Source organism: Carcharhinus amblyrhynchos, chromosome 22, assembly GCF_965287045.1.
Source record: "Carcharhinus amblyrhynchos chromosome 22, sCarAmb.v2.hapA, whole genome shotgun sequence".
In the NCBI taxonomy this organism is placed as follows: domain Eukaryota; kingdom Metazoa; phylum Chordata; class Chondrichthyes; order Carcharhiniformes; family Carcharhinidae; genus Carcharhinus; species Carcharhinus amblyrhynchos.
The window spans coordinates 3,350,285-3,377,794 of NC_137345.1; the positions used below are offsets into that span (position 1 = coordinate 3,350,285).

The following is a 27,510-nucleotide window of genomic DNA, read 5'->3' on the forward strand; positions in this document are numbered from 1 at the left end:
TAAGTGGGTCACCGATATCCTTGACCAAAGCGACTCTGCCAGAGTTATTAACCTGGCGTGATCCGCAGATTTTGAAAATGTATTCTTTCACCAAATCTGAATGAGCCGCAAAGCCAGCATTGGTTGCCCATTACCAATGGCCTTCATTGGAATGGACTGTAGGGCCAAGGAGTGAGGGTAGAGGGTAGAGGGTAGAGGGTAGAGGGTAGAGGGTAGAGGGTAGAGGGTAGAGGGTAGAGATGTTTTTGCCTGCAGTCTGTGGCTGATCCGCTAAACCTTTTTATCTGGGAAGTAGTACGTGAATACCTGCGCCCAGTTTGCGGGAATATCTTCCGGTACTTACTTTTGGGAATAGCCCAGCTTCACCTGCTCCAACTCCACTGCGTGAACGTAGCCCTTGTACCGGGTGATTGGCTGAGTCGAATCACCACTCTTGGACGCAAACAGGTGGTCCCCCCGTAGCACAGACGGCCTGTTCTCAGCAACACCAGGAACCTGCCCAGGTCAGGAAGAAGGATAGGAACAGTCCCATGGTTACAAACTCAGCAAGAGTCCAGCAAACTGTACGACCCAATCCACTGACCGAAACCAACTCACTCAGAATAAAATCAACACCTAAGTTTTAAGTTTATTTATTCATGTCACAAGTAGGCTTACATTAACACTGCAATGAAGTTAATGTGAAAATCCCCTAGTCGCCACATTCCGGTGCCTGTTCGGATACACAGAGGGAGAATTTAGTATGCGCAATGCACCTAACCAGCATGTCTTTCTGACTGTGGGAGGAAACTGGAGCACCCAGAGGAAACCCACGCAGACATGGGGAGAACTTGCAAACTCCATACAAATCTGCAACCTAGTAGGCTGGCCTGGCTCCTGACCAGTCTGGCTTAGTCCCAACACCAACAGGTCAAGCTCAAAGCCAGTCAGCCCTTGGTGCCGTGCCACAAGTCAGCAGACATGTATTTTAGTGTAGAAGCTGCCACTTCACAGATCAAACTGAGAGGAGAGGTTTCACAAGGAGACTTTTATTACTTTGAACGTGGATGATTAAGGGACGATCTAATTGAGTATTGTTGAAATAAGACTAGTTGTCGAATCTTTTTGTCTTGCACCCCTCAGGAGAATTCGTAAAAATACCAAATATAACGGGAACAACAAATTATACTTCACAAGAAGAGAATGCTGATTGATTGTAAGTGGACTCCGATTGGTCAAGGGAATGCACAAGTTAATTGATGACCAACAGTTAACTGCCAAGCTTATTTAAATTCAATTGGCTCTGATTGGTGAAGGCATTACCCTGGGGAATCAACCAGAGAATGGCTATTGTCGATTTTGTTTAGTCAAGGAGGTGATGAGAATTTCAGTGCCAATGTGTTGCTAGGAATGTAGACCGTACTTCCCAAAGGCTGCTGGATCACACAAGCAGATCATCATTATGGCTTGATGGAAACTCATGTGGAGCAGCACGACCTAGCTGGGCCAAATGGCCTGTTTCTGTGTGGTAAATACTTTGTAATTGAACGAGAGAGGCTCGAGGAGCTGGATGGCCCACTCTATTCCTGTCTCCCAAGATCTCTGTCCACTTCTGAGAGCCTCTGAAACAACAGCACTAACCTTAAGAACAAGAAGATTGTTCCTCTGCTGATCTCTGACCATGGGAACTTCCTCCATGTTGTACCTGGTGATGTCCGTTTCCATCTGAATCTCCTCGAGATGGAGCAACAGACAGAATCTCTCACCATAGTTGTCAAACACCAACTCCGAGGCCAGCGATGAACTGCACAAAAAACAGGAAAACGCCCTTAGGAGGGATACGTGCAGCAGGTAGTGAGGTACGGAGTCAGAAAGGAGGAAGTGTCAGAGATAAGATAAGATAAGAAATAGGAGCAGGAGTAGGCCATCTGGCCCCTCGAGCCTGCCCCGCCATTCAGTAAGATCATGGCTGATCTGTCGTGGCTCAGTTCCACATTCCCACCCTCTCCCCATAACCCTTAATCCCCTCTCTTATCAAAAATCCATCAACCCGCGTCTTAAAAATATTTAGCGAGGCAGCCTCCACCACCTCAACGAGCAGAGAATTCCAGAGATTCACCACCCTTTGAGTGAAGAAGTTCCTCCTCAACTCCGTTCTAAACCGCCCCCCCTTTATCTTGAGGCTGTGCCCCCTAGTCCTACTGTCCTTTCTGAGCGGGAAGAGTCTCTCCACCTCTATCCTATCCATCCCATTCATCATCTTATACGTCTCAATGAGATCTCCCCTCATTCTTCTAAACTCTAACGAGTACAAGCCTAGTTTATTCAGCCTCTCCTCATAGCTCAACCCACTCAACTCCAGTATCAGCCTAGTAAACCTCCTCTGCACTCCCTCCAAGGCCAAAATATCCTTGCGCAGGTGCGGCGCCCAAAACTGCACACAGTACTCCAGCTGCGGCCTCACCAATGCCCTATACAGCTGCAGCAAGACCTCCCTACTTTTATATTCAACCCCCCTCGCTATGAAGGCCAGCATCCCATTAGCCTTCCTGACCACAAGCTGGGTTTTTGCGACTCATGCACAAGGACCCCGAGGTCCCTCTGCACCATCGCCTGCTGCAGTTTTTCGCCACGTAAGTAATAGTCCTTCCTACCATTCTTCCTACCAAAGTGGACCACCTCACACTTGCCAACATTAAATTCCATTTGCCATTTCCTGGCCCATTCGCCCAGCCTATCTAGATCCTTCTGCAGACTCTCCACACCCTCTGCACAATTTGCCTTTCCCCCAATCTTGGTGTCATCAGCAAATTTCGACACCCTACACTCGGTTCCCTCCTCCAGATCATCTATATAAATGGTAAATAGCTGAGGCCCCAGCACCGACCCCTGGGGCACCCCACTAGTCACCAACCGCCAATCCGAATAGCACCCATTGACCCCCACTCTCTGTCTCCTATTTGACAACCAATCCTCTATCCACGCTAACACCCTACCCCCAACTCCATGTCCCCTGACCTTCTGCAATAACCTCTTGTGAGGTACCTTGTCAAACGCCTTCTGAAAATCCAGAAAGACCACATCCACCGGCTCTCCTCTATCCACTGCCCTAGACACATCCTCATAGAACTCCAGTAAGTTTGTCAGACACGACTTCCCTTTAATGAAACCGTGTTGCGTCTGCCCTATCAAGCAATTCCCTTCAAGATGCCTCGCAATTTCGTCCTTAATGACGGATTCTAACATTTTACCTACCACAGACGTTAAACTAACCGGCCTATAATTCCCCGCCTTTTGCCTGGCACCCTTCTTAAACAACGGCGTAACATTAGCTGTTTTCCAATCTTCCGGCACTTCCCCGGAATCCAGCGACGTCTGGAAAATAACCACCAAGGCATCCACTATCACCTCCGCCATTTCTTTCAGAACCCTCGGATGCATTCCATCCGGTCCTGGGGACTTGTCCACAATCAGCCTCTCCAGTCTGTCGAGCACCACCTCTCTAGTAACAGTAATGTCATTAAGACCCTCCAGTCCTACCACCTTTCCATCGCTAACACCCGGCAAATTATTCACGTCCTCCTCCGTGAAGACAGAAACAAAAAAGTTATTCAAGACCTTAGCCATATCCCCATCCCCTACCACTAGGTCCCCTTTCTCATCCTCTAAAGGACCAACGTTCACCCTAGCCAGCCTCTTCCTTTTTATATATTTATAAAAACTCTTGCTATCCTTTTTTATATTAAGTGCTAGCCCAGCTTCATAGCTTCTCCTACCCTCCTTTATCAACTTCTTTGTCAATCTTTGTTGACATTTAAACCTTTCCCAATCCTCTTCTCGCCCACTGCCCTTAGCTACTCTAAATTCCTCCGCTTTTAATTTAACACTTTCCTTCACCTCCTTCGTTATCCATGGCTTATTACCTCTCCTCCTACGGTCCTTTTTGACCATCGGAATAAATTTCTGCTGAGCACCAAGAAAGATCTCCTTAAAGATCCTCCACTGCTCCTCAGCAGACCTACCTTCCAACGCGCTCCCCCAGTCCACATTCGCCAATTCTTCTCTCATCCTACCGTACTCCCCTCTATTCAAACAAAGGACGCGTGTCCGGGAACCCACTTTCTCCTCCTCCATCTGCAACAGAAACTCCACCATACAATGATCACTCTCTCCAAGAGGATCCTTCACCGCAAGGTCCCTAATTCTACCCGCCTCATTACATAGCACCAGATCCAAGATAGCTCGCTCCCTCGTCAGCTCCAACACACATTGTTCAAGGAAATTATCCCGGCAGCATTCCAAGAACTCCTCCTCGAGCCCACCTCGTCCAACATGGGTCGACCAATCAATATGCAGATTGAAATCCCCCATAACTACTGCCGTCCCATTCCTTCACGCCGCACTTATTTGCGCGTTAACAGCCCGCCCCACCTCCAGATCATTATTCGGGGGCCTATAGACGACACCCACCAGCGTCTTCCTCCCTTTGCTGTTCCTAATCTCCACCCACAACGATTCCACTTTCTGCTCTTTGGCTCCGATATCATCCCTTGCTACCACCTTGATACTATCCTTAATCAGCAGAGCTACGCCACCCCCTCTTTCCTCCTGCGTATCCTTCCTAAACACTTGATAGCCCTGTACATTCATCTCCCAGTCCCTGTCACCTTGCAGCCACGTCTCTGTAATGGCCACCAGATCGTATCCATTTGTGTCGATCTGCGCCACCAGCTCATCCACTTTATTCCGAATGCTTCGTGCATTCAGATAAAGCACTTTCATCCCAGCCTTCACCTGGACCCTATTTGCCGTAACGCCACCAACTGGGACATCCTCGGCCTCTTCCCTTACCTGTACCCTATCCTTAACTTTAGACCTCGTAACGTCACCTACCCCTCGCACCCCCCCCCCCCCCCCCCCCCCCCGATTAGTTTAAAGCCCTGTCTACAGTCCTCTTTACTCGATTCGCCAGCACTCTGGTCCCAGCACGGTTCAGACCAACCCCATCCCGCCCGAACAAGTCCCACCTACCCCAATACTGGTGCCAATGCCCCATAAATTCGAACCCATTCCTCCCACACCAATTCCTGAGCCACCCATTCACTTCCTTTATCCTGTCAACCCTACGCCCGTCTGCACTCGGTTCAGGCAGTAGCCCAGAGACGACCACCTTGTCGGTTCTACTTTTTAATTCCATTCCCAGCTTCTCATACTCCCTCCCCAGATCCTCAGTCCGCACTTTGCAAACCTCCTCTGCACTCCCTGCAAGGCCAAAATATCCTTGCAAACCTCACTCACTGTACTGTCTGGAGACAATACACATCTCTTTAACCTGTGATCAGTGCTCCTTCCACACACATTGTCAGCCACTTTAGGACTTGAACAGCAGGTTAGGTGTAAAGATTCGCATTCTAATCAGTAATCTCTAAACTATCTGTGCTGTATATGCTCTGTCCGAGGCCAGAACTCTCCATTCACCTGATGAAGAGGGTGTCCCCTCGAAAGCTTGTGAGTTTACTATCAAATAAATCGGTTGGACTAAAACCTGGTGTTCTCAGACTTTTTACTGTGTTTACCCCAGTCCAACACCGGCACATCCACATCATAAGAACTAGATTGTCAGCAAGAGATATTGATCAGCATTTTTTGGTACATAACAGGAAAAGAGAGACAGGCTATCAGCTTGCACTCAGCAGGATACCTCACAAGAATTACTGTAGTAACAATTTACACTCTATTAGACCCTGGTTTGCATTTGAATAAAGCTGGACAGTTAGTGAATTCCCGTCAATGCAGAATGGCCCATCCTATACACGTGCAGAATGACAATAACCTCATTCTCTCATGCCCAGCCTGCCAGTACATCTGTTTCAGTTTAATTTATATATTAGTCACAAGTAGGCTTACATTAAAGTTACTGTGAAAATCCCCTAGTCGTCACACTCCGCTGTCTGCACTGAGGGAGAATTTAGCATGGCCAGTGCACCTAAGCAGCATGTCTTTTGGACTGAGGGGGGAAACCGGAGCAGCCAAGTGGCTTTTAAGGGGCATCTTGACAAATACATGAACAGGATGGGAATAGAGAGGTTTGGTCTCCGGAAGGGTTGGGGATTTAGTTCAGTCAGACAACATGGTCAGTGCAGGATTGCAGAGCCAAGGGGCCTGTTCCTGTGCTGTAATTTTCCTTGTTCACTTCGAGAAAACCTATGCAGACACGGGGAGAACATGCAGACCCCACACAGACAGTGACCCATTCCGGGAATCGAGCCTGGGTCCCTGGTGCTGTGAGGCAGCATTGTAACACCCCTCTGAGCATGCTTGAAGAGTTTTTAATATCTGTTGCAGCTCTCACTCTGCAGTGAATAATGTTTGGAAGTTTAGATTTCATCTGAAGAACAATAAAGCTATTAATTAATTAGGGAAAGGCATCCTTCCAGATGCCAATGCTGGGCCAGCCAGGCTCAGTAACAATAGTTGCCCTGGTGTACCGCACACCTTACTGACTCACATATCAAACGCTTGAGTCTGCCAGAGAGGATAGACTGAGCATCAATCTCTTATTGTTAAAACTCAACTCCGAGGGACTCTGATGACACGGAAGTTACAGCAAATCACAAAGAACCCAAATCAGGCAATGAAGGATTTTTGAAGTTTGTTTAGCTGATCAACAGCAATCAAAATCCTGAGTGCGAATCATCACTTATTTCATGACTGGACATCAAGCCTGCTATTTAATTTTGTGCTTAAATTACACGGCTGTGAAATTATATACACCTAATTTCGAAATAAAATCCCAAACTATAGTAGCCAGCTTTTTATTTAACGACCACTTTACTGCTTTGCTGCTGATGCAACACTGCAAATACAAAAATTCTGAAAGAAAGCCAGAATTTTGATAACTCATTACAAGTCTAAAAAAAACATAGAAACCCTACAGTACAGAAAGAGACCATTCTGCCCATCAAGTCTGCACCAGCCACAATCCCACCCAGGCCCTACCTCCATATCTCTACATATTTACCCACTAATCCCTCTAACCTACTCATCTCAGGTCACTAAGGAGCAATTTAACATAGCCAATCAACCTAACCACGTATCTTTGGTCTGTGGGAGGAAACCCATGCAAACACAACGAGAACGCGCAAACTCCACATAGACAGTGACCCAAGCCGGGAATCGAACCCAGGCCCCTGGAGCTGTGAAGCAGCAGTGCTAACCACTGTGCTACCGTGCTGCATTTTGCCTTTATGAAACCAGAGGTCGTATTAGAGACAGGTTCAATTTTGTCTTTTAAAGAGCATTTAGACAGTTACATGGGTATAGAGGGACATGGGCCAAATATGGACAATTGGGACTAGCTTAGTGGTTTAACAAAAAAGGGCAGCATGAACAACTTGGGCCAAAGGAGGCAGCGTTTCACTAGCACCTCTTTTGATTGGTACATTGCGTTCGCTACTCCCAGTGTGGTCTCCTCTATATTGGAGAGACCGAGCGTAGACTGGGTAATCGCTTTGCTGAGCACCTTCAGTCTGTGCACAATCAGGACCCTGACCTTCCCGTTGCTCACCATTTTAACACACGGTCCTGCTCCCACGCCCACATGCCTGCTGCAACGTTCCAGTGAAGCTCAATGCAAACTGGAGGAACAGCCTCTCATCTTCCAGCTCGGCATCTTACATCCTTCCAGTCTCAACATCGAATTCAACAACTTCAGATGATTGGCTCTACCCCACCTCCACCCCTTTGTTTTCATTCTATTTTGTTTAAATTTTTTTATTGTTTTCTACCTTTTGTTTCTTGATGGTATTTCTTCATTTTTCTTTCTTCCCCCTCCCCCCCAACTCTTTCCTTCCCCCACTCCATCCCCCTTCCCTTATCTTTTCTACCCCCACCCCCCGCTTCCCCTTTTCTACATTCTACCTGTCCCCATTCCCCCGCACATCTTCATCTGTCACAGCTTACAGCTCCTCTGCCGTTTGGCCATTCACACCCTTTATTCTCTTTATGGACAGCTATTAGCTGGTTTCCCTGGTTTCCGTGGCTATGACTCTCATTCCCTCCCCCTGCAGTATAAATATCTCCCACTTCCTACATCCTTTCAGCTTTGACAAAGGGTCATCTGGACTCAAAACGTCAGCTCTTTTCTCTCCCTACAGATGCTGCCAGACCTGTTGAGATTTTCCAGCGTTTTCTCTTTTGGTTTCAGATTCTAGCATCTGCAGTAACTTGCTTTCATTTGGGCCGAAGGGCCTATTTCCATGCTGTAAACCTCCATGACTCATTGTCGATTGTCATAAAAACCCATCTGGTTCACTAATGTCCTTTCTTGAAGCCCATTACACCTCGAACCTTTTCTAGTTCTGTCTCAAGTGCTCCCAAGCCTGCTGAGTTTTTCCAGAATTTTCAGGTTTATTACGGATTTTCAGCTCTGCAGTATTTTCTTGATGTAAAACTAACTCCATTGTTGGTTGAGGAGTGTGTGTCAGCCCCAACATCAACCAGAGGGAGCCAACACCTTCAGAGAAGAATAGAAAATACCATTTTCTTTATTTATAACAACAAACCCACCCAGTTCATCCTGTGGTCCAATTAATACTCCATACCTCACTTAGGAACCAAAGGCAGGACTTACTTAATCCTCTGCACCTCCTGCCTCACACTGGCATCGGGCGTACGATTTTCCTTCAATCCACACTTTACAGCATCGAAAAATATCGAAGAATATTTCTTACTCTCCAGAGGGATGTCCCTTTCCAGTTTGTAGTTGGAAAAGCTGCAAAGATTCAGAGCAGATACAGGGTCAGTTTATTCATTAGTCACAAATAGGCTTACATTAGAGCAAAGTAAGAAGCTTATTAATTAGTCACAAGGCTTACATTAACACTGCAATGAAGTTACTGTGAAATTCCCCAAGTCGCCACACTCCAGCGTCTGTTCGGGTCAATGCACCCAACCAGCATGTCTTTCAGGCTGTGGGAGGAAACCGGAGTGCCCGGAGGAAACCCACGCAGACACGGGGAGAACGTGTAAACTCCACACAGACAGTGACCCAAGCTGGGAATTGAATCCGGGTCCCTGGAGTTGTGAGGCAGCAGTGCTAACCACTGTGCCACCCTCTGGCTTAGAGACAGGGACACTACCCACTGTGCCACAGGAGTTCCTATTCATCAGTATTAAATTTAGTTTACCACTTAATTGACTGATTGCGCAAGTGATCTAAATCCTTCAAAACATGGCAAAGGTGACCATGTTTTATAATAATATCTCCATAACTCAGACTTCCTGGTATCATTAACAAATTTGTAAAAAAAGACTATATTCACATACGTATCACACACTCAGACACACAAATATAAAGGACATGTTGTATAAATAATGATGAGTTATTTCTTTTACTGAAGGTTTTATCCCCATTGCATTCACAAGAGGGTAAGGCGTTAGACTGAAGTCAACAGTGGTTTGTGTTTAAAAACCTATTGAACATCGTAAGCAGCCGAAAGTTATTTCACGTGAGTTTTATCAAAGTTTAACACCGAACCACAGGAAGAGTCATTAGGACTGGTAATAAAATTGGTTTTAGTGAGGAGAGAGCGACAGGGAAGTTTAGGGAGAGAATTTCAGAAAGGTTGTATGCATTGCTGCCAATGCTACGGCAAACACAGCCCAACAATACAGATTTATATAACATCTTTCGCAAACACAAAACATCCTCCAAAGTGCTTTACAGTCTGGGAAAAAAAACACTTAAGTGTATTCACTGTTAGAATAAAGCAAAACTGGAGTCAGTGGGTATCAAGGAGCCAACTCTCTGCTGGGTTAGAGTCATACCCGGCACAAAGGAAGATGGTTGTGGTGATTGGAGGTCAATCATCTCAGTCCCAGGACATCACTGCAGGAGTCCCTCACGGTTAGTGTCCTAGGCCCAACCATCTTCAGCTGCTTCATCAATGACCTTCCTCCCATCATAAGGTTAGAAGTGGGGATGTTCGTTGATGATTGCACAATGTTCAGCATCATTCATGACTGTTCAGTTGCTGAGACAATCCATGTTGAAATGCAGCAAAACCTGGACAATTTCCAATCTTGGGCTGACAAGTGGCAAATTATTTTTATGTCAGACAATGACCATCTTCAACAAGAGAGAATCTAACCATCTCCCCATGACATCCAATGGCCATTACCATCACTGAATCAATATTCAGGAGGTGGGGTGATTACCACTGACCAGAAACTGGACTGAGCTAGCCATAAACTGCGGTGACAAGAGCAGGTCAGAGGTTAGGAATCCTGTGGCGAGTAACTCACCTCCTGACTCTCCAAAGCCTATCCACCATCTACAAGGCACAAGTCAGGATGGAAAACTCTCTATTTGCCTGGATAAGTGCAGCTTCTACAGCATCCCAGGACAAAGCAGCCCGCTTGTTTAACATCTCATTCACATTATTCATTTCCTCCACCACTGAATCCAGTCGGAGCTGTGTATATTTTATACAAGGTGCGCTGCAGGAACACATCAAGTTTCTTCGGGTAACACCTTCCAGATGCTACCACCTGGAAGGACACAAGAGAACACCACCACCCGCAAATCCTCCAAATCATTCATTTTCCTGAATTGGAAATATAATCGGATGTTACTTCCCTGTCACTGGTTCAAATCCTGGAACTCCCTCCCTAACAGCACAGTGGGTGTACCTACACCACATGGACTGCAGCGGGTTCAGGGAGGCAGCTCACCGCCACCTTCTCAAGGGGCAATTAGGGATGGGCAGTAAATACTGGTCTAGCCAGCAACGCCCACATCCCATAAATGAATATTTAAAACATGGCAGTCAATTTGTGCACAGCAAGCTCCCACAAACAGGAAGGTGATTAGAACTAGATCATATCGCTTTGGTGATGTTGATAGAAGGATAAGTATTGGCCCGGAACGGCTCCCTTGTTCTTCATAGAATCCTGCAGCATCCCCTGTCGCTCTCTCCTCACTAAAACCAATTTTATTACCAGTCCTAATGACTCTTCCTGTGGTTCGGTGTTAAACTTTGATAAAACTCATGTGAAATAACTTTCGGCTGCTTACGATGTTAAATAGGTTTTTAAACACAAACCACTGTTGACTTCAGTCTAACGCCTTACCCTCTTGTGAATGCAATGGGGATAAAACCTTCAGTAAAAGAAATAACTCATCATTATTTACACAACATGTCCTTTATATTTGTGTGTTTGAGTGTGTGATATGTATGTGAATATAGTATTTTTTTTACAAATTTGTTAATGAAACCAGGAAGTCTGAGTTATGGAGATATTATTATAAAACATGGTCACCTTTGCCATGTTTTGAAGGATTTAGATCACTTGCGCAATCAGTCAATTAAGTGGTAAACTAAATTTAATACTGATGAATAGGAACTCCTGTGGCACAGTGGGTAGTGTCCCTGTCTCTAAGCCAGAGGGTGGCACAGTGGTTAGCACTGCTGTCTCACAACTCCAGAGACCTGGATTCAATTCCTGGCTTGGGTCACTGCCTGTGTGGAGTTTACATTGAGTCTGCACCGACCACAAACCCACCCAGGCCCTATCCCCATTACCCCATGTATTTACCTCTGACACTAAGTGGCAATTTAGCATGGCCAATCCACCTAACCCGCGCATCTCTGGACTGTGGGAGGAAATCAGAGCACCCAGAGGAAACCCACGCAGACACAGCCAGTGACCCAAGCCTGGAATTGAACCCAGGTCGAATGCTGTGAGGCAGCATTGCTAACCACTGTGTCACCATGCTGCCCTTCAAAATAAATCTGTGGATTTATTTCTCTTATTCAATCCACAAGGGCAGACAGGGCCAGTTCAACCCTCAACCAGGAACGTTTCACTGGCCAGGGGCAGCCTCGCTTTTCATACTCAAGCCTAGGACCTTGAACCCAATAGCTTCAGGCTCAGAGGAAGGAACGCCAGCCACTGTGCCACAGGCCATCCTGCAGAAGCCAGCACTGGTGAGACGCAGAGGTCTTGGATCACCACAAGAGCTTACCTATCTGGCCTTGACCCATCTACCACAATCTCTTTCGTCGGATGTTTAATGGAAAGTTGGTATGGCTTGTAGGGAGCAGTGGGCTTCAGCTCTTCAATTAACCTGTTGATTACCCGAGCTGTGAAGAAGCGAATGATGAGGAAAGAATTGGCACTGCCATCTTCAAACTGAGAGACTAGCGTAATCGGGAAACAACCAGAGTCACCCATCGAGCAAACAACTTCAATCTGGTGGGTTTGTCCTGCGTGAATAAAAAACAAGTTAGTGACCTGGCTAAAAGCAGTGCCCTGCCTCAGAGGAAACAATGACCTAGTGGGATTATCGCTAGACTATTAATCTTCTGGGAATCTCGCCACAGCAGATGGTGGAATTTGAATTCAATGAACAATATCCAAATTAAGAATCCACTGATGACCATGAAACTATTGTCAGAAAAACCCATCTGGTTCACTAATGTCCTTCAGGGAAGGAAATCTGCCCTCCTTACCCGGTCTGGCCTACATGTGACTCCAGAGCCACAGCAATGTGGTTGACTCTCAACAATCATCGGGCAACTAGGGATTGGCAATAAATGCTGGCCAGCCAGCGATGCCTGTGTCCCAGGAATGGATAAAAATAAGAGAACTTAATTGGTTGCCTCTTAAATTATGTCCTGAAATGGCCCTGGGCCTGGCAAGTCACTCAGAGTTACATCAAAAATCTGCTACCAGTGAGTCAGGAACATCAGTTGATCTCCTTGCCAAATAAAGGATAGATTTGCCATAGAGGGAGTGTGGCAAGGATTCACCAGACTGATTCCTGCGATGGCAGGATTACCATAGGAGCAGAGATTGGGTTAACCAGACCTGTATTCATGGGAGTTCAGAGGAATGAGAGGAGATCTCACTGCAGCATATAAATTTCTGACAGGGCTGGACAGACTGAGTGCAGGGATGCTGTTTCCTCAGACTGTGAGGGGTGGGGTGTCTAGAACAAGGGGCCACAGTCTCAGGACAGAGAGTAGGCCATTTCGGACAGAGATGAAGGGAAACCTTTTCACTCCGAGGGTGGTGAACCTGCAAAATTCTCCACCTCAGAAAGCCAAGTCACTGGAGGCCAAGTCAGTGAATGTATTTAAGAAACAAATAGAGTTCTAGACACTAAAGGTGTCAAGGGATAAGGGGAGAGGACAGGAGCATGGCGTTGAGATAGAGGTTCAGCCATGATCACATTGAATGGCAGAGCAGGTTTGATGGGCCAAATGGCCTACTTCTGCTATTTTCTATAGTTCTACACAGGATTACAATGAATTTATATAAACAGGCCATTCAGCCCAACCAATTCACGCTGTTGAAAATGCTCAACTTCCTCCTACCAGCATATACTTCCATCCCTATCTCCCATTCCTAACCCTCGTGTATCTATCTCGACTTCCCCTTCTCTGCTATTCTCCTTAACCGACTCCCCATGACAGCGAGTTCCACATTCTCACCACTCAAGTAAAGATGTTTCTGATCAAATTTATCAGTGACCATCTTTTATTTTATGGCCTCTAGATTTTGGGATTTTTCCCACATGGGTGGCTCACTGGCCACCTTCCAGGAGCATCCAGGATGACAGTCAATGCCATCCTTGCCAGTGATGCCCAACACCCAGACAGGGAATTTTTGGGAAACTGCCAGGAGGTGGGGGAAAGGGTAAGTTGTACCTCACCTGCTCTCAGCACCAAAGGCTGGGAAGCGGTCACATTGGCCTCATCCTTCAGGCTGAACACACGGAACCTGCGAAGCATCTCACATCGTACAAAGGTCACGTCCTCACTCCCTTCGTTCCTGACGTAGATAGGGACTGATTTCTGTTCATTGGGGTTGAGGAAAACTCGGATCTTCCCCTCAGCAGTATCGAAGTCTGACCACACAATTACACCGCCTTTATTCTGGATCATCTGACGTCTGAAAGACACAGTCACACCTAGTTACCATAGCGACCCTCACGTCTCAAAGGGTGGAGAAACTGGACACAGCGTCCCACACCACTGGGAGCTGGGCTCATTGTTTCATGATGTGGAGATGCCGGCGTTGGACTGGGGTAAACACAGTAAGAGGTTGGACTTTAACCTGGTGTTGTGAGACAGGTTTATTTGACAGTAAACCCACAAGCTTTCGGAACGCTGTTCCTTCGTCAGGTGAATGGGAAGTTCTGATCGGAACTTTGGTTTCATCACCAAAGTTCTGATCAGAACTTCCCACTCACTTGACAAAGGCACCGCGTTTCCGAAAGCTTGTGGGTTTACTATCAAACTTGTTGGACTTTAACCTAGTGTTGCGAGACTCCTTACTTCATTGTTTCAATCAGGAAGGGATCCACTCCGACAATCGGGATAATGGGATCAGGGAGGGATCCACTCCGACAATCGGGACAATGGGATCAGTCGGAATCCTGGGAGGATGTTAGCACCACTCAGCTAGATGCTGGCACAAGCTACAGATTGGGGTGAGGAGTGAAAATCTCAGACGATATTCCACACAGAAACCTACTGGTGAAGGGGGAAAATTAAAACAATTCTGTGGAAATGATATTTCAGTCAGTGAGTGGTGAATAGATGGATTGGGAAATGATGGGAGCAGTGGGCACAGATTAATGCAAATAAAATTCTTTCAGAAAAGATGATTGTAACCTCCAGTAACTAAATGATTTGAGACATGACGTGCAGTGAGAGGAGTAATGTGCACAGGAGGAATAGGCAGTTTGGATTCACTGTTCCTAAAGCCCTCCAACACTGGGCACATTCTTCATCTCATGCCTGGCTCTGTTATAGGCTCACCATCATAAAGTGCCAGGACAGAGCAGACGAGGAGAAACTATTCCCACTTATGGAGAATTCGAGAACCCAGAGAGGGTTTAAGCTGACTGGCAAAAGAAGCAATGAAGGTACGAGGAGAAACTTTTTCACTCAGCAAGATTTGGAATGCTCTGTCTGAGATGACGGTGAAAACAGGTTCAGTTAAAGAATTCAAAAGGGAAATAAGGTGTTATTTGAAGAGGAAGAACGTGCAGGGTTACGGGGAGAAGGTAGGGGAACCGGGGTAGAACAAGGGGAGTTGCAGATTTGAACAGCTAATACAAACACGATATGCCAAATGGCCTCCATTTGTATTGTAGAAATTCTGGGATTACTCAACAAACCCCATTCCTGAAGGTTTGTGTGACTCACAGTATGATAAACAGTAAACTTGAGTTGACTGTTGGTGGGCACAGTGATTCTGAGCCACACAGAAAGAATTTGGTTTCATCACCAATCTTTTCTTGACTAATAGAGACAAGGTGGTGATGTTAAAACTGCCTTCAGTGCCAGTGGGAGGAATATCAGGCACCTTGCTCCTCCCCATCACAGTCTAATGACTGCTGCTGGAAGCACACAGGGGTTGAACTGAGGACAGCATTGGTTCATCCACGATGCTCCCCAAGGTCAAAACAGCCCAACAGCAATCACTCTGAATTACTGCCCTTCAGGCAACATACCAGAAATGGAGAAGATTTGATTTGATTTATTATTAACATTCAGTGAAAAGTATTGTTTCTTACGTGCTACAGAGACAAAGCATACCGTTCATAGAGAAGGCAACGAGAGAGTGCAGAATGTAGTGTATACTCTTAGCTATGGAGTAGAGAAAGATCAACTTAATGCAAGGGAAGTCCATTCAAAAGTCTGATGACAGCAGGGAAGAAGCTGTTCTTGAGTCGAATGTGACCTCAGACTTTTGTATCTTTTTCCCGACAGAAGAAGGTGGAAGAGAGAATGTCCGGGGTGCGCGGGGTCCTTAATTATGCTGGCTGTGAAATCCAGCAGGGATCAGCACCTTCAGAGAACAAACAGAAAACAAAGCCCCGGTGAGGTATCTCTGTTTGGAAGGGCTCACACTTTACCTGTCCTGTTTCAGCTTACGGATGATGGTTTTGGCACGGCCCCTCTTCCCAGGCTCCTGGACAAGGGCCGGAGGTGATGCTGTCCCCAGGTTGTCTGCGGGGCCAGACCGTGGGTTATAATACTGGTCGGCATACACCACTCTTCTCCACTAGGAAAGAGACAAGACACTGGAAGTTAGACAGTTCCACTTTACATGAAGTCGTTGGGGGCGATCTCACCAAAAACATTCCAGGCACCAAACAAGTGTGAAGACGGGAAAAATTTATGCCTTTTTTTGGAGACTTAAAAATAAAATTTTACCACACTGACAAATAGAAATTGACAAACTTGAAATTCGTCAGTTGCCCAAAAGCCAGCTAATAGCTGCAGAGACCACAATTGCGCACGTGCAAGAGATCTGTCAGTATATCTGCTGCTATAGCTGGCCTTTGTGACCTACCCCCCAACCCTGCCCACCAGAACGATCACGCCCTTTTTCAGGTGCAAGGCTGAGATCCGATGCCGGTAAGATCGCGGAAGACAAGAAGTCAGGCGCGAACCTGATTTCTCGGCTCTCTCCGCCTAGTGGCCAGAAGGACACAACGGTGAGATCGCCCCCTTTGGACAGCTGGTTATCTTATAAGGAAATGTTGAGCTAGTCGGGCCACTAACCTTGAGAGGTGACCTCATTGAAACATTAGATCCTACAAGGATTCGACAGGGTGAATGCTGAGAGGGATTTTTCCTCACATAGAGGAATCTAAAACTAGGGGGAGACAGTTCCAAAATTCAATAACTGGGTGGGCCGAATGGCCTGCTTCTGATTTTTGTGGTACAGTGGGTGCTGACACTCTCCACACCACTAAGCAGGAGTCAGGTTGGTTACTGAATGTTCAGGGGAATACACTCCCAATCAAATGTAATTTAACCGTTCTGACGGATTAGTGTTGAGGCCCTCCCCCCATCCTCCCCGATGTGCAAGATACACATTCCAAAATTAAGTTTAAAAACCCTGGCGATGCAGCATCATTACTATGTTGGAGCAACCCAAATACAGGGGTTTGGAACAGTAGATTAATTCAATAGGATGGATTTGATTACACATCTCATCCAAAAGACTGGCAGGTCAGCGTTCACTCAGTCCCGCACTGGACTGTCAGACTGGATTGTAGGGTTCAAGTCAATATCTTTTTCCAAATGTTAGGGAAGTCTAAAACTAGAGGGCATAGGTTTAAGGTGAGAGGGGAGAGATACAAAAGGGTCCAGAGGGGCAGTTGTTTCACAGAGAGCGGTAGCTGGAATGCGCTGCCAGAGGTAGTAGTAGAGGCGAGTACAATTTTGTCTTTTAAAAAGCATTTAGACAGTTACAGGGTAAGATGGGTATGGAGATATATGGGTCAAATGCTGGCAATTGGGACTAGCTTAGGGGTTTTCAAAAAAAAAGGGGCGGCCTGAACAAGGTGGGCTGTAAACCTCTACGACTCTATAAATCTTTGCAGCAGGGCACAAGGCCTCAGTGTGACTCAGACTTGGCTAATGGAGGGGGAGGGGGAAGAGTGGTGGGGACTCGCAACCAAATTCAATCGCATCCTTATTGGAAATTTTCACCTCCCTTGCTGAAAGAAGGAACGTCCCAGCCAATGGTTGAGGCCCTGGACAAAATCTGCTCAGCCAGAGGAATGAAGAGCTGGGACTTTATCTCAGCAAATTAGCAGAGGAGAGAAAACAATGATGGGATGGAGGAGGAGACTGAAACCAGACTGGAATTTTCCCGGGCCCCGCCCCACCCACCATGAGCACTGTAGCGGTCGGCTCATGGACCGTGCAAAGATCTGTTGATCTCAGGCAGGATTTTCAGGTCTTGGGGCAAGTGTGGCTGGAAAATCCCACCCACACTCTCATGGGGACTGTGGAAGCCAGGTCACTGAGTGTCTTTAACACAGAGTTAGATAGGTTCTTGATCAACAAGGGGATTAAGGGCTGCAGGGAGAAGGCAGAAGAATGGGGATGAGAACCATATCAGCCAAGATTGAATGTCAGAGAAGACTCGATCGACCAAATGGCCTAATTCTGCTCCAATATTTTGTTGTCTTATAATACTGAAACTTAGCAAGTGAGCAACGAGACTCACTGAATTGGATTGAGGAATTACTGCAAACACAACACTCAAACAGTTTAGAAAGACTGGCAAATCTAAACATGCATCCAATTCAACTCGAGAGGCTAGATGGCCTATTCCTGCTCCTATTTCTTATGTTCAACATCTTTCTGAGTGTTTGCCAGTCTGCTGCATTATTGAGTCAGCAAGTCTGATGCAGGGGGAGTAACTATGCAGTTGCTAAGGTGTCACCAAGTAAAAAGGATAAACCGTAAAAAGCTGACAACTGTAAAAATGAACACAGGAAACGCGCAGAGACGAGAATGGATTTCCTGGTCTCAATCACTACTCAGGTGTCCTTGTATTAAAAAAAAAACAGAACCCAACTGTTCTGTTCTGAATCATTCTTTGAACAATGCGAACACTCTCACAAGGCACATCTTGTTATTAAACTCCTTAAAATTTAATTAAATAACTGAGGATGGTGGTGGTGATGTGGGGGGGGGGGGGGTGCAGAATGTCCTCAAAACATAGATACGGGGAGGTTTCTGACTTTAGCTACACTAACATAAAAACAGGGTGACTGATGTATGAGTCACTCGTTCCAGCCACATTAGGATGATTGTACATTCGAAACCGATGATGCAGACAGTGGCTTAGTAAGGGGATGTAAAATAACAGATTGCAATTCAGGGACTGACTGCTCAGGTTAGAATGTGTTGCACCTCCGATCACGCGATGTGATTGCCAGCAAAATGCACAAGACCGGGACAACATTCAGCTTATAAGTATGACATGAATGTTACATACCACAAATGGCAGGCAATAGCCATTGCAAACAAGGGAGTATCGATCTGCTCCCCCTCCCCACACTTGACATTCAAAGGTGTGGCCAGGACTGAGCTTAACCAGATACGTAAGTGTCACGGCCATCTGGAGAAAATCGGCTGCTAAGTACTCTGCAGTGAGTGACCGCTACCTAAGCACACCCACAGGGCACATGTCAATGATGGAATATGCCCCACTTATCTGGCTGGATGCCACAGGATACCCAGGGTACTCAACTGGCACCTCATGCACCACCTTAAAACATTCACTCACTCCACTGCCAGTGCACAGTGGCCGTAGCTGAGTACCGAGTACAAGATACACTGCAGCGAATTGCCACAGCTTTCTCCACGACCAGTACCATCTAGAAGGGCAGTAGCTGCTTGGAAAGATCTACCACCTGCAAGTTAACTTTCCACCCAGCTTAGCCAGGCATCACCGTTTCTCTTCATCCCCCCTGGAATCTTGTGACTAATCACATTGTATACTTATCACATGGGAAGTAACAAAGTGCCTTGCCACCATCAGCAACACCATCACCAGAGAATCAGCTTTCAAAACATCTAAAAACTTCCATCATCATAAATAATCTAATATGACAAATACTTATAATTAGATTCTTAAGCAATGATGCGTCTTGTGTTGATGGCAACACAAGACACAAATCATTTTCTCTTGTTAGCTAGCGGACTTTGGAACCAACATCTTTCTGAGTGAGGTGACAACCCTTTACTCAAGTTGTGAACTCTGCTGTCTTATATCTACGCAACACCTTCATCCATCACTTCCATGCTTGTTGGCTGCCATTGGCTCCTGGTCCAGTGTCGCCTTGATTTAAAAACCAATTCTTATTTTCAAATCAGTCCACGGCCTCACCCAGCTCCCCTTTCTTTCTGTAATGTCCTCCAGCCCTACAACCCTCCGAGACCTCTGCACTCGTCCATTTCTGGTCTCTTGAGCTCCCCGATTATAATAACTTCTTCACTAGCAGCAATGCCTTCAGTTGCCTCGGCCCTAAGCTCTGAATGTCCTTCCCCAAGTCTCTCTCTCTCTCTCCTTTTGTTAGGACACTTCTTTACCTCTTGCCACTTATCCTAATGTGTCAGTCTCAAACTGTGTTTGATCACACTCCAGTGCAGTACCTTGGGATGCTTTATTACATAGAAAGCTGAGACAGAAATCCAATGTGTATTACAGAGGGGAAAATCTGTTCTTCACTCCTTATTGCTTGGAGCCGCTCTGCAGCAATACAGTATCTGTACTCCCCCAGAGTCAATCAAAAGCTGCCTGGACACAACTGTTGTGTCCTTGATTCAGAGTATACCTTATCTACACATTCTCATGTATTTAGTGAACCAAGGCATTACTAAATCTTCATGTTTCACTGCTTCCAACAACAGATTCGCTTCCCCCCTTCCCCAGAGGGTTCAGCCCACACAAACATGCTGCAGATTATATTTAATTAGAACAGTTCTGGAGGAGGGTGGTGGCAGTGGGGGCGTAAACAACTCCTGCCTTAACCCATTTCTCCCAAATCCCTTTGGTGTCAGGATTCTGTTCCCAGGACTTTCGCGGCCCACAGAAAACAGACTTGGGAGGCTCACTTCAAGATGATTTCCTCCCTCTTTGCTCAGACACTCGGTAAGGTAGTGTCCTCACCCAGCCTGGCCTGTGTGTGAGACACCAGCCCCTTCGCCTCTGAAGTTGCCCCTGCCCTTTCAGGAAAGGGCTGCAAACTAGTTCAAACCAATCCACCTCTCGGGGCAACTAGTCATGGGGCAAAATAAATGAGGGCCTTGCCACATCCTGAGGACAAGTTTCAAAACACAGCTCAGCAAGGAGAACAGAGGGTGGAAGGGGAGGGATGGTGTTCAGAAGACCATGCGCCGTCAACAATGCGTCACTCTACACCCCCACTGGTGTAGGCTTCCGCCCGAGTTGGGAGCATTAGCAAGGATGTCATTGCACCTCTAACTGTCACCCCCTCCCCCACTGTCCTACAATTGGCTCCCTGACATGTCCACCCCACCAATGCACCCTCCCCCCATAACCAATGGGAAAGCAGGCAAACACTTTACTACCCAATCAGATGCCTCTCCAATGTCAGTCAAAGAGTTGTTTATTGGTTACAAAAATAGCAGGAGGCAGGATAAACACCAGCGTATTTTCCTCACCTCTCGACAGTCCTGTTTATCCAAATTGACACTATTTTTGCTCACAGCATGTGAAAATAGAGTAAACAGAAGTGTTCCAAGAGCGAATAACACAAGCCGCACCCCCCTCCCCTCCCCCAATGCCACTACAACTTTTCTCCCCGGGTTTGACTGCAACTTAGAAAGGTTTCAGCGACCCTGCTTTGGAAGTTGGATGGGGTTTACAGTGAAGTCATCTGTACAGTACCTGAGAACCAAAGCAGATTGTAGAATTAGTTACTCGGGCCTTCCCCGCTTTGCACAGAGCGTAAATTACACTCGAGAAATTGACCTTTATGATGCCATCTCTGAAAGAAAAGAAAACACACAGAGTAATCAAACCATGGTTACACAGGGCAGGAGGGGCAATTTTAACTCACTCACACAGGATGAAAACCCAGCCCAATACTGCTCTCCATTGACTACAGAACCAGAGGTGCATCCGACTGTCAGTTCTTCAATGGGTGGGTTGCTTTCAAACTGTGGTAAAGTCCCATGGGCACTGAAGGGTCTTGACTCATCACCAAGTGCCCACTTCTGCCCAGCCAAGAACAGGCAACACAGCCCGGCTCAATCCTGTCCTTAATGTCCACACACACGTACGCAGCAACAGCAGGAAGACCGCTGATTTTCCCTCCCTTTGCCAGGGCCACGCTACTCATTCTGTTATACGACTCAATGCCACATGGCGGGGTGGCTGGGGGAGGGGGGAGACGACACCTGCCCATGGAGGTGCCAATATATAGAAACATACACAGACAATAGGCATGATGTGGAGTTGCCCTAAGGGGCAGCGCTCCGAAAGCTCGGGCTACCAAATAAACCTGTTGGACTTTAACCTGGTGTTGTGAGACTGCTTACAGAAAATAGGAGCAGGCCATTCAGCCCTTTAAACCTGCTCTGCCGCTCCTTTTGATCAGATTCAATATCCTGATCTCCCCCAGCCCCACCAATATCCCTTGATCCCTTTAGCCCCAAGAACAATATCTAATTTCTTCTTGAAAACACAGAACATTTTGGCCTGAATTACATTCTGTGGTAGTGAATTGCACACATTCTCCATCCTCTGGGTGAAGAAATTTTGCCTCACTTCAGTCCCAAAAGGTTTACCCCTTATCCTCAAACTATAACCCCTAGTTCTGGACTCCCCCACCATTGGGAACATTTTTTTCTGAAACTAACCTGTTTAACTCTGTTAGGATTTTGTAAGTTTCTATGAAATCCCCTCTCACTCTTCTAAACTCCAGTGAATATAATCCTAACCAACTTAAACTCTTGTCACGTGACACACCTGCCATCCCAGAAATCAGCTGGTAAACCTTTGTTGTACTCCCTCCATTGCAAGGACATCTTTTCTCAGATGAAAATACCAAAACTGCAAACAATACTCCACGCATGGCCTCACCAACAGCCTACACAATTTGCAGCAAAACATCCCCATCCCTTTTGCTATACTCAAATCCTCTCACTATGAAGGCCAACATACCATTTTCCTTCTTTACTGCCTGCTGTACCTGCACACTTACTTTCAGCGACTGATACACAAGGACTCCAAGGTCTGAGTTTCCACCTCTCTCAACTTACACTCAAACAATAATCTACCTTCCTCTTATTGCTACCAAAGTGGATAACCTTACATTTATCCACATTATACTGCATCTGCTACATACAGACCTACTCACTCAGCCTCTCCAAATCAAGCTGAAGCAACCCTGCATCTTCCTCACAGCTCACCCTCCCACCCAACTTTGTATCATCTGCAAATTTGGAGTTCCCTCTTCCAAATCATTAATATATAATATGAACAGTTGGGGTCCGAGCACAGATCCCTGCCGAACCTCACTAGTCACTGCCTGCCTGATTTATTCCATTTATTCCAACTCTTTGCTTCCAGCTTTCTGTCCATTTCAAAACACCACCCCAATCCCATGCGCTTTAATTTTACATAGTAATCTGCTACATGAGACATTGTTAAAAGCTTTCTGAAAGTCTAAATACACCACATCTGCCAGTTCTCTCTGAGTTAGATCCTCAAAGAATTCCAGTAGATTTGTCAAGCAGGATTTCCTATTGTAAATTCATGTAGGCTTTGTCTGATTATACCACTGCTTTCCAAACGCAGATCTTGGTGACCTATGAAGACCTTGATAATGGACACTATCAATTTCCCTACTGTAAACATTAGGCTCACTGGTCTATAGTTTATAGTTCCCTGTTTTCTCTCTCGACTCTTTCCGAATAGCAGGCTTACATTAGCTATCCTCTAATCTGTACAAGCCTTTCCACAGAATTTTGGAAAATGACCACCAATGGACCTAGTATTTCTCGGGCCACTGAGGTATTAAAGAGTTAATGTCTACTGTAGAGGGCAAGATGAACAATTGAGCTTGCAAGAATGGCAGAGAGACAGCTCATGGAAGCAAACTGACAAAACAGATTAACCACAGGCTCCAGCTTGCTGAGCCGGGTTGGGGTGTGAGTCTAGTTGAGTACGTGATAATGTTCTCTAAGAGATGGCATATCCTAAAGACATTATGCTTATGTTCTGATGGGTGGGGGTTGCAAGTAGTAAATGCGTATTTTAATAGGATGTTCTTTCTTATACTGTCAACGTGTCAATGTTAGGGTCACTGGTCTACAGCTCCCTGTTTTCTCTCTTGACTCTCTTTTCGAATAGCAGGCTTACATTAGCTACCCTCCAATCTGTATGAACCTTTCCACAGAATTTAGGAAAATGATCACCAATGGACCTACTATTTCTAAGGCCACTTGCTTAAATACTCTGGGGTGAAGATTAAAAGGCTCTGGAGATTTATCCATCTTCAATCCCATTAATTTCCCCAAAACCATTTCTCTGCTAATATTGATATTCTTCAGCTCCTCACAAAAACTTGTGGCCGTTTTCCCGACAATTGACAATGTTTTCATGGTCATCAGTAGATTCTTAATTGCAGATTTTTTTTTTATTGAATTCAAATTCCACCATCTGCTGTGGGCAGGATTCAAACCTGGCTCCCCAGAACATTGGCTGAGTTTCTGGATTAATAGTCTAGCGATAATACCACTGGGTCATCGCCTCCCCCAATCAGCCATGATTGTATGGAATGGCAGAGTAGACACGATGGGCCATACGCAGTACTCCATCACCTAATTCTTCTCATCAGACTACTCAAAATGAGCTGTGATCAGATACCAAAGGACTATCAAATCATTCTCAGTCTGAACAAATCTCCAATCACCTTCATCCTCATCCACTGACTTTCTGAATACTGACACCTCATCATTAAGAAGTGTCACAACACCAGGTTAAAGTCCAACAGGTTTATTTGGTAGCACGAGCTTTTGGAGCGTTGTCTGATGAAGGGGCAACGCTCCGACAGTGCACACTACCAAATAAACCTGTTGGACTTTAACCTGATGTGGTCAGACTACTCACAGTGCTAAATTAGCAAGAGGTTTAAAACCTTTTCCACCAAAAAAAAGCAGTGAGGAAGGTGCTCCAGTACAGCACTGCAGGAGGTGTCACCTTTAATGATAAGGTGTTAAGCCAAGGCCACTATTTCAAAAAGCAGGGAGCGGGGAGGACATGCTTTGGGAAGCACTGTGATCACACGAGCTTCTACATATATGCAAACATTTCATTGCTTTTACTGGAGTTCTGGAATTCTCTCCCATTCGCTCTCCTCCTCCAAGTTCAGCCCTAACATCTCCTTGTGTGTCAGGGTTTATAATGGTCCTATGAAACAATGTGAACACAATCACACTGAAGGTAAGTTGCATTGCAATGTGGAGTGTAAGGAAAGGAAGATAAAGGGAGGTGGAATTTGGACTGCTTGCTGATGTGGACATTAAGTGATGTAATAGTGTCCCACCCAAAGGCGGGGCGTTCACTCATGCACAACCGTGCAGCAGACAGTTTAGCTACCACCATCTTGACCAGTTTTGTTTTTATTCGCTCGTGGGATGTGGGGTCGCTGGTTGAGCTCACATTTGTTGTCCATTCCTAATTGCCCACAAGGGTGCTTCAGAAGGCACTTAAGAGTCTGGATTGGGAGTGGGTGGCACGATGGTTAGCACTGCTGCCTTACAGTGCCAGGGACTTGGGTTCAATTCTGGCCTCAGGTGACTGTCTGTATGGAGTCTACATATTCCCCCTGTGTCTGTGCGGGTTCCCTTCAGGTGCTCTGGTTTCCTCCCACACTCCAAAGATGTGCAGGTTAAGTGGATTGGCCATGCTAAATTGTCCCTTAGTGCCCCAAGGTGCACAGGTTACAGGAATTAGCTCAGGGCCTAAGTAAGACGCTCTGTCAGAGTCTGTGCAGACTCGATGAGCTGGATGTCCTCCTTCTGCAGGAATTCTCTGAGTCACAGATGGCAGGGTGTTACTGATGAGTTATTACAACAATCGACATATAGTTTCACGGTCATTATTAGACTTTTAATTCCAGATTTGTATCTGTCGTGGTGAAATTGTGACCCAGATCCCCAGAGCATTGCACTGGGTTTCTGGATTACTAGCCCAGTGACAATACCACGACACCATAGTCCCCCCCAGATTATACAACAAAAGGAAGTTCTTCATCAAGTTGCTAGTTCACATTCGAATTAGTGAATCTTTGCCACTTTAGTGTACACGAGAAATTGGGATGGTTTATTGGAAGAGTTAACCCCAATTGCATTTACAGCACTGGAACAGGCCATTCAGTCCAGCTGTTCCATACCAGTGTTTATGCTCCACATAAGCCTCCTCCCACTCCTTTTCAACTGAATCTCACCCTGCTGTTCCTTTCTGTTCTTTTGTGTATCCAAATTTCCCCTCAAACACATCCAGATTATACAGAGTCAGTACCCAAGGATACCATTTGGCTCACCCAGTCCATGTTCAGAACAAGAATTTGCCTTTGATTTTGGATCCAGAAAATACTGTTTGCCAGAGGGACATGCAGCAGATTTGGGCAGCAGGGTGACACAGCAGTTAGCACTGCTGTCTCACAGCTCCAAGGACCCGAGTTCGATTCCTGGCTTGGGTTGCTGTTTGTGTGGAATCTGCATGTTCTCCCCATGTCTGCGTGGGTTTTCTCCAGGAGCTCCAGTTTCCTCCCACAGTCCAAAAGCCGTGCTAGTTAGGTGGATTGGCCGTGCTAAATTGTCCCTTAGTGTCAGGGAAACTAGGTAGGGTAAACATATGGAGTAATGGGGATAGAGCCTGGGTGGGATTATGGTCGGTGCAGACTCAGCAGAATCCTACAGTGCAGAAGTTCAGTCCATGATTACACAGGGGACAGCAAACCTGGAGAGTGGACTACCCAGGAAATAAAGTGAAATGAGGAGGGGAAATGAAGAGTAGACAGTGTAAGAATATTGAAGGGAAAGTTAAGATGACAGCTGTATTTTTTGTCTAAATTTCTTGTTTGAGCAAAGGCGACCATTTCCACTATGACATTTTATAACTCAGCTGAAGAATACAGTTTTAAAAGTGCTCCACACAACAGCCTAGGAACACAAAGCGAAACTCCCCTAAGATCACAGAACACAAACCCATCTCACACTAACAGCCAACAAACAGCTCCCTCCCTCCTACACCTAGGTAAGGAGGATTTGAATTGAAATAGACCCTGCCAAGGGCTCAGTGAGGCCTCTCAGCTGTATCCACTCAGTGTAACAATGATCACATTTCAAATAGCGTTTCGCAACATTCTGAAAGCGTAGCCACGGGAAAGTAGCAATTATACAGCAGGGGAACTGTGAACTGTATGGACACTGAGTAAATATGATGTTACCTGCCCCGGAATTCGGAATTGTAAATGTCTTTCAGCGTCTCCTTGCAGTTCTCCTCTTGCCGGCCGGTTTCGTTTAGGAAACTTATAAACTTCATTCCCACCATACGCCTGTCTTTCATACTAATTTTCCGGGACATCTTGACTTGCTCTGTGTGTGTTTTTTTTAAATGACTGCTAGCGCCGAATGAAGAACCCAACAAAACAACCAAATGAAAGGAGGGGCGGGTTCCAAATGTTGAAGGAAATTTGCAATTTTGCCAGGAGGAAGAAAGGAACGAATCAACTCATCTGGTTTCCTGAAAACCGAATCTAAATAGACATGAGAAACGAAAGTGAAACTTACGCTTGATTCGCAGCTACACTCAGGAAATGAGAAGTACTCGCCCTAAAATATTAGATCCGTCTTGGTCTAACTAACCCGGGATATATTACAATAAAAATCAGAGTGAGAGGGTGCAATAACCTGGGATATATTGCAATGGAAATTAGTGAGTGTGCAATAACCTGGGATATATTGCAACGGAAATTAATGAGCGTACAAATAACCTGGGATATATTACAATAAAAAAACAGAATGAAAGGGTGCAACTAACCCGAGATATATTACAATGGAAATTAGTGAGAGTGCAACTAACGTGGGATATATTACAATGGAAATTAGTGAGGGTACAAATAACCTGGATATATTACAATAAAAAAACAGAATGAAAGGGTGCAAT

The 27,510-nt window shown here is 46.0% G+C and overlaps 1 protein-coding gene across 2 annotated transcripts in view; it reads right to left on the reverse strand.

The window, feature by feature from the left end:
* Positions 1–27,084, reverse strand: part of LOC145356964 (putative helicase MOV-10) — a 62,556-nt gene extending 35,472 nt beyond the window's left edge. For both annotated transcript variants that reach the window (XM_080209984.1, XM_080209983.1), the window contains exons 1-8: positions 26,792–27,084; positions 21,220–21,319; positions 15,914–16,062; positions 13,700–13,938; positions 12,008–12,248; positions 8,612–8,752; positions 1,621–1,783; positions 344–495 (exon numbers count right to left, since the gene is read on the reverse strand). In XM_080209984.1, coding sequence (XP_080066110.1) covers positions 344–495; positions 1,621–1,783; positions 8,612–8,752; positions 12,008–12,248; positions 13,700–13,938; positions 15,914–16,062; positions 21,220–21,319; positions 26,792–26,928 — 1,322 coding nt within the window. In that variant the 5' untranslated portion in view covers positions 26,929–27,084. The remainder of the gene's footprint in view (positions 1–343; positions 496–1,620; positions 1,784–8,611; positions 8,753–12,007; positions 12,249–13,699; positions 13,939–15,913; positions 16,063–21,219; positions 21,320–26,791) is intronic.
* Positions 27,085–27,510: the final 426 nt, after the last annotated feature.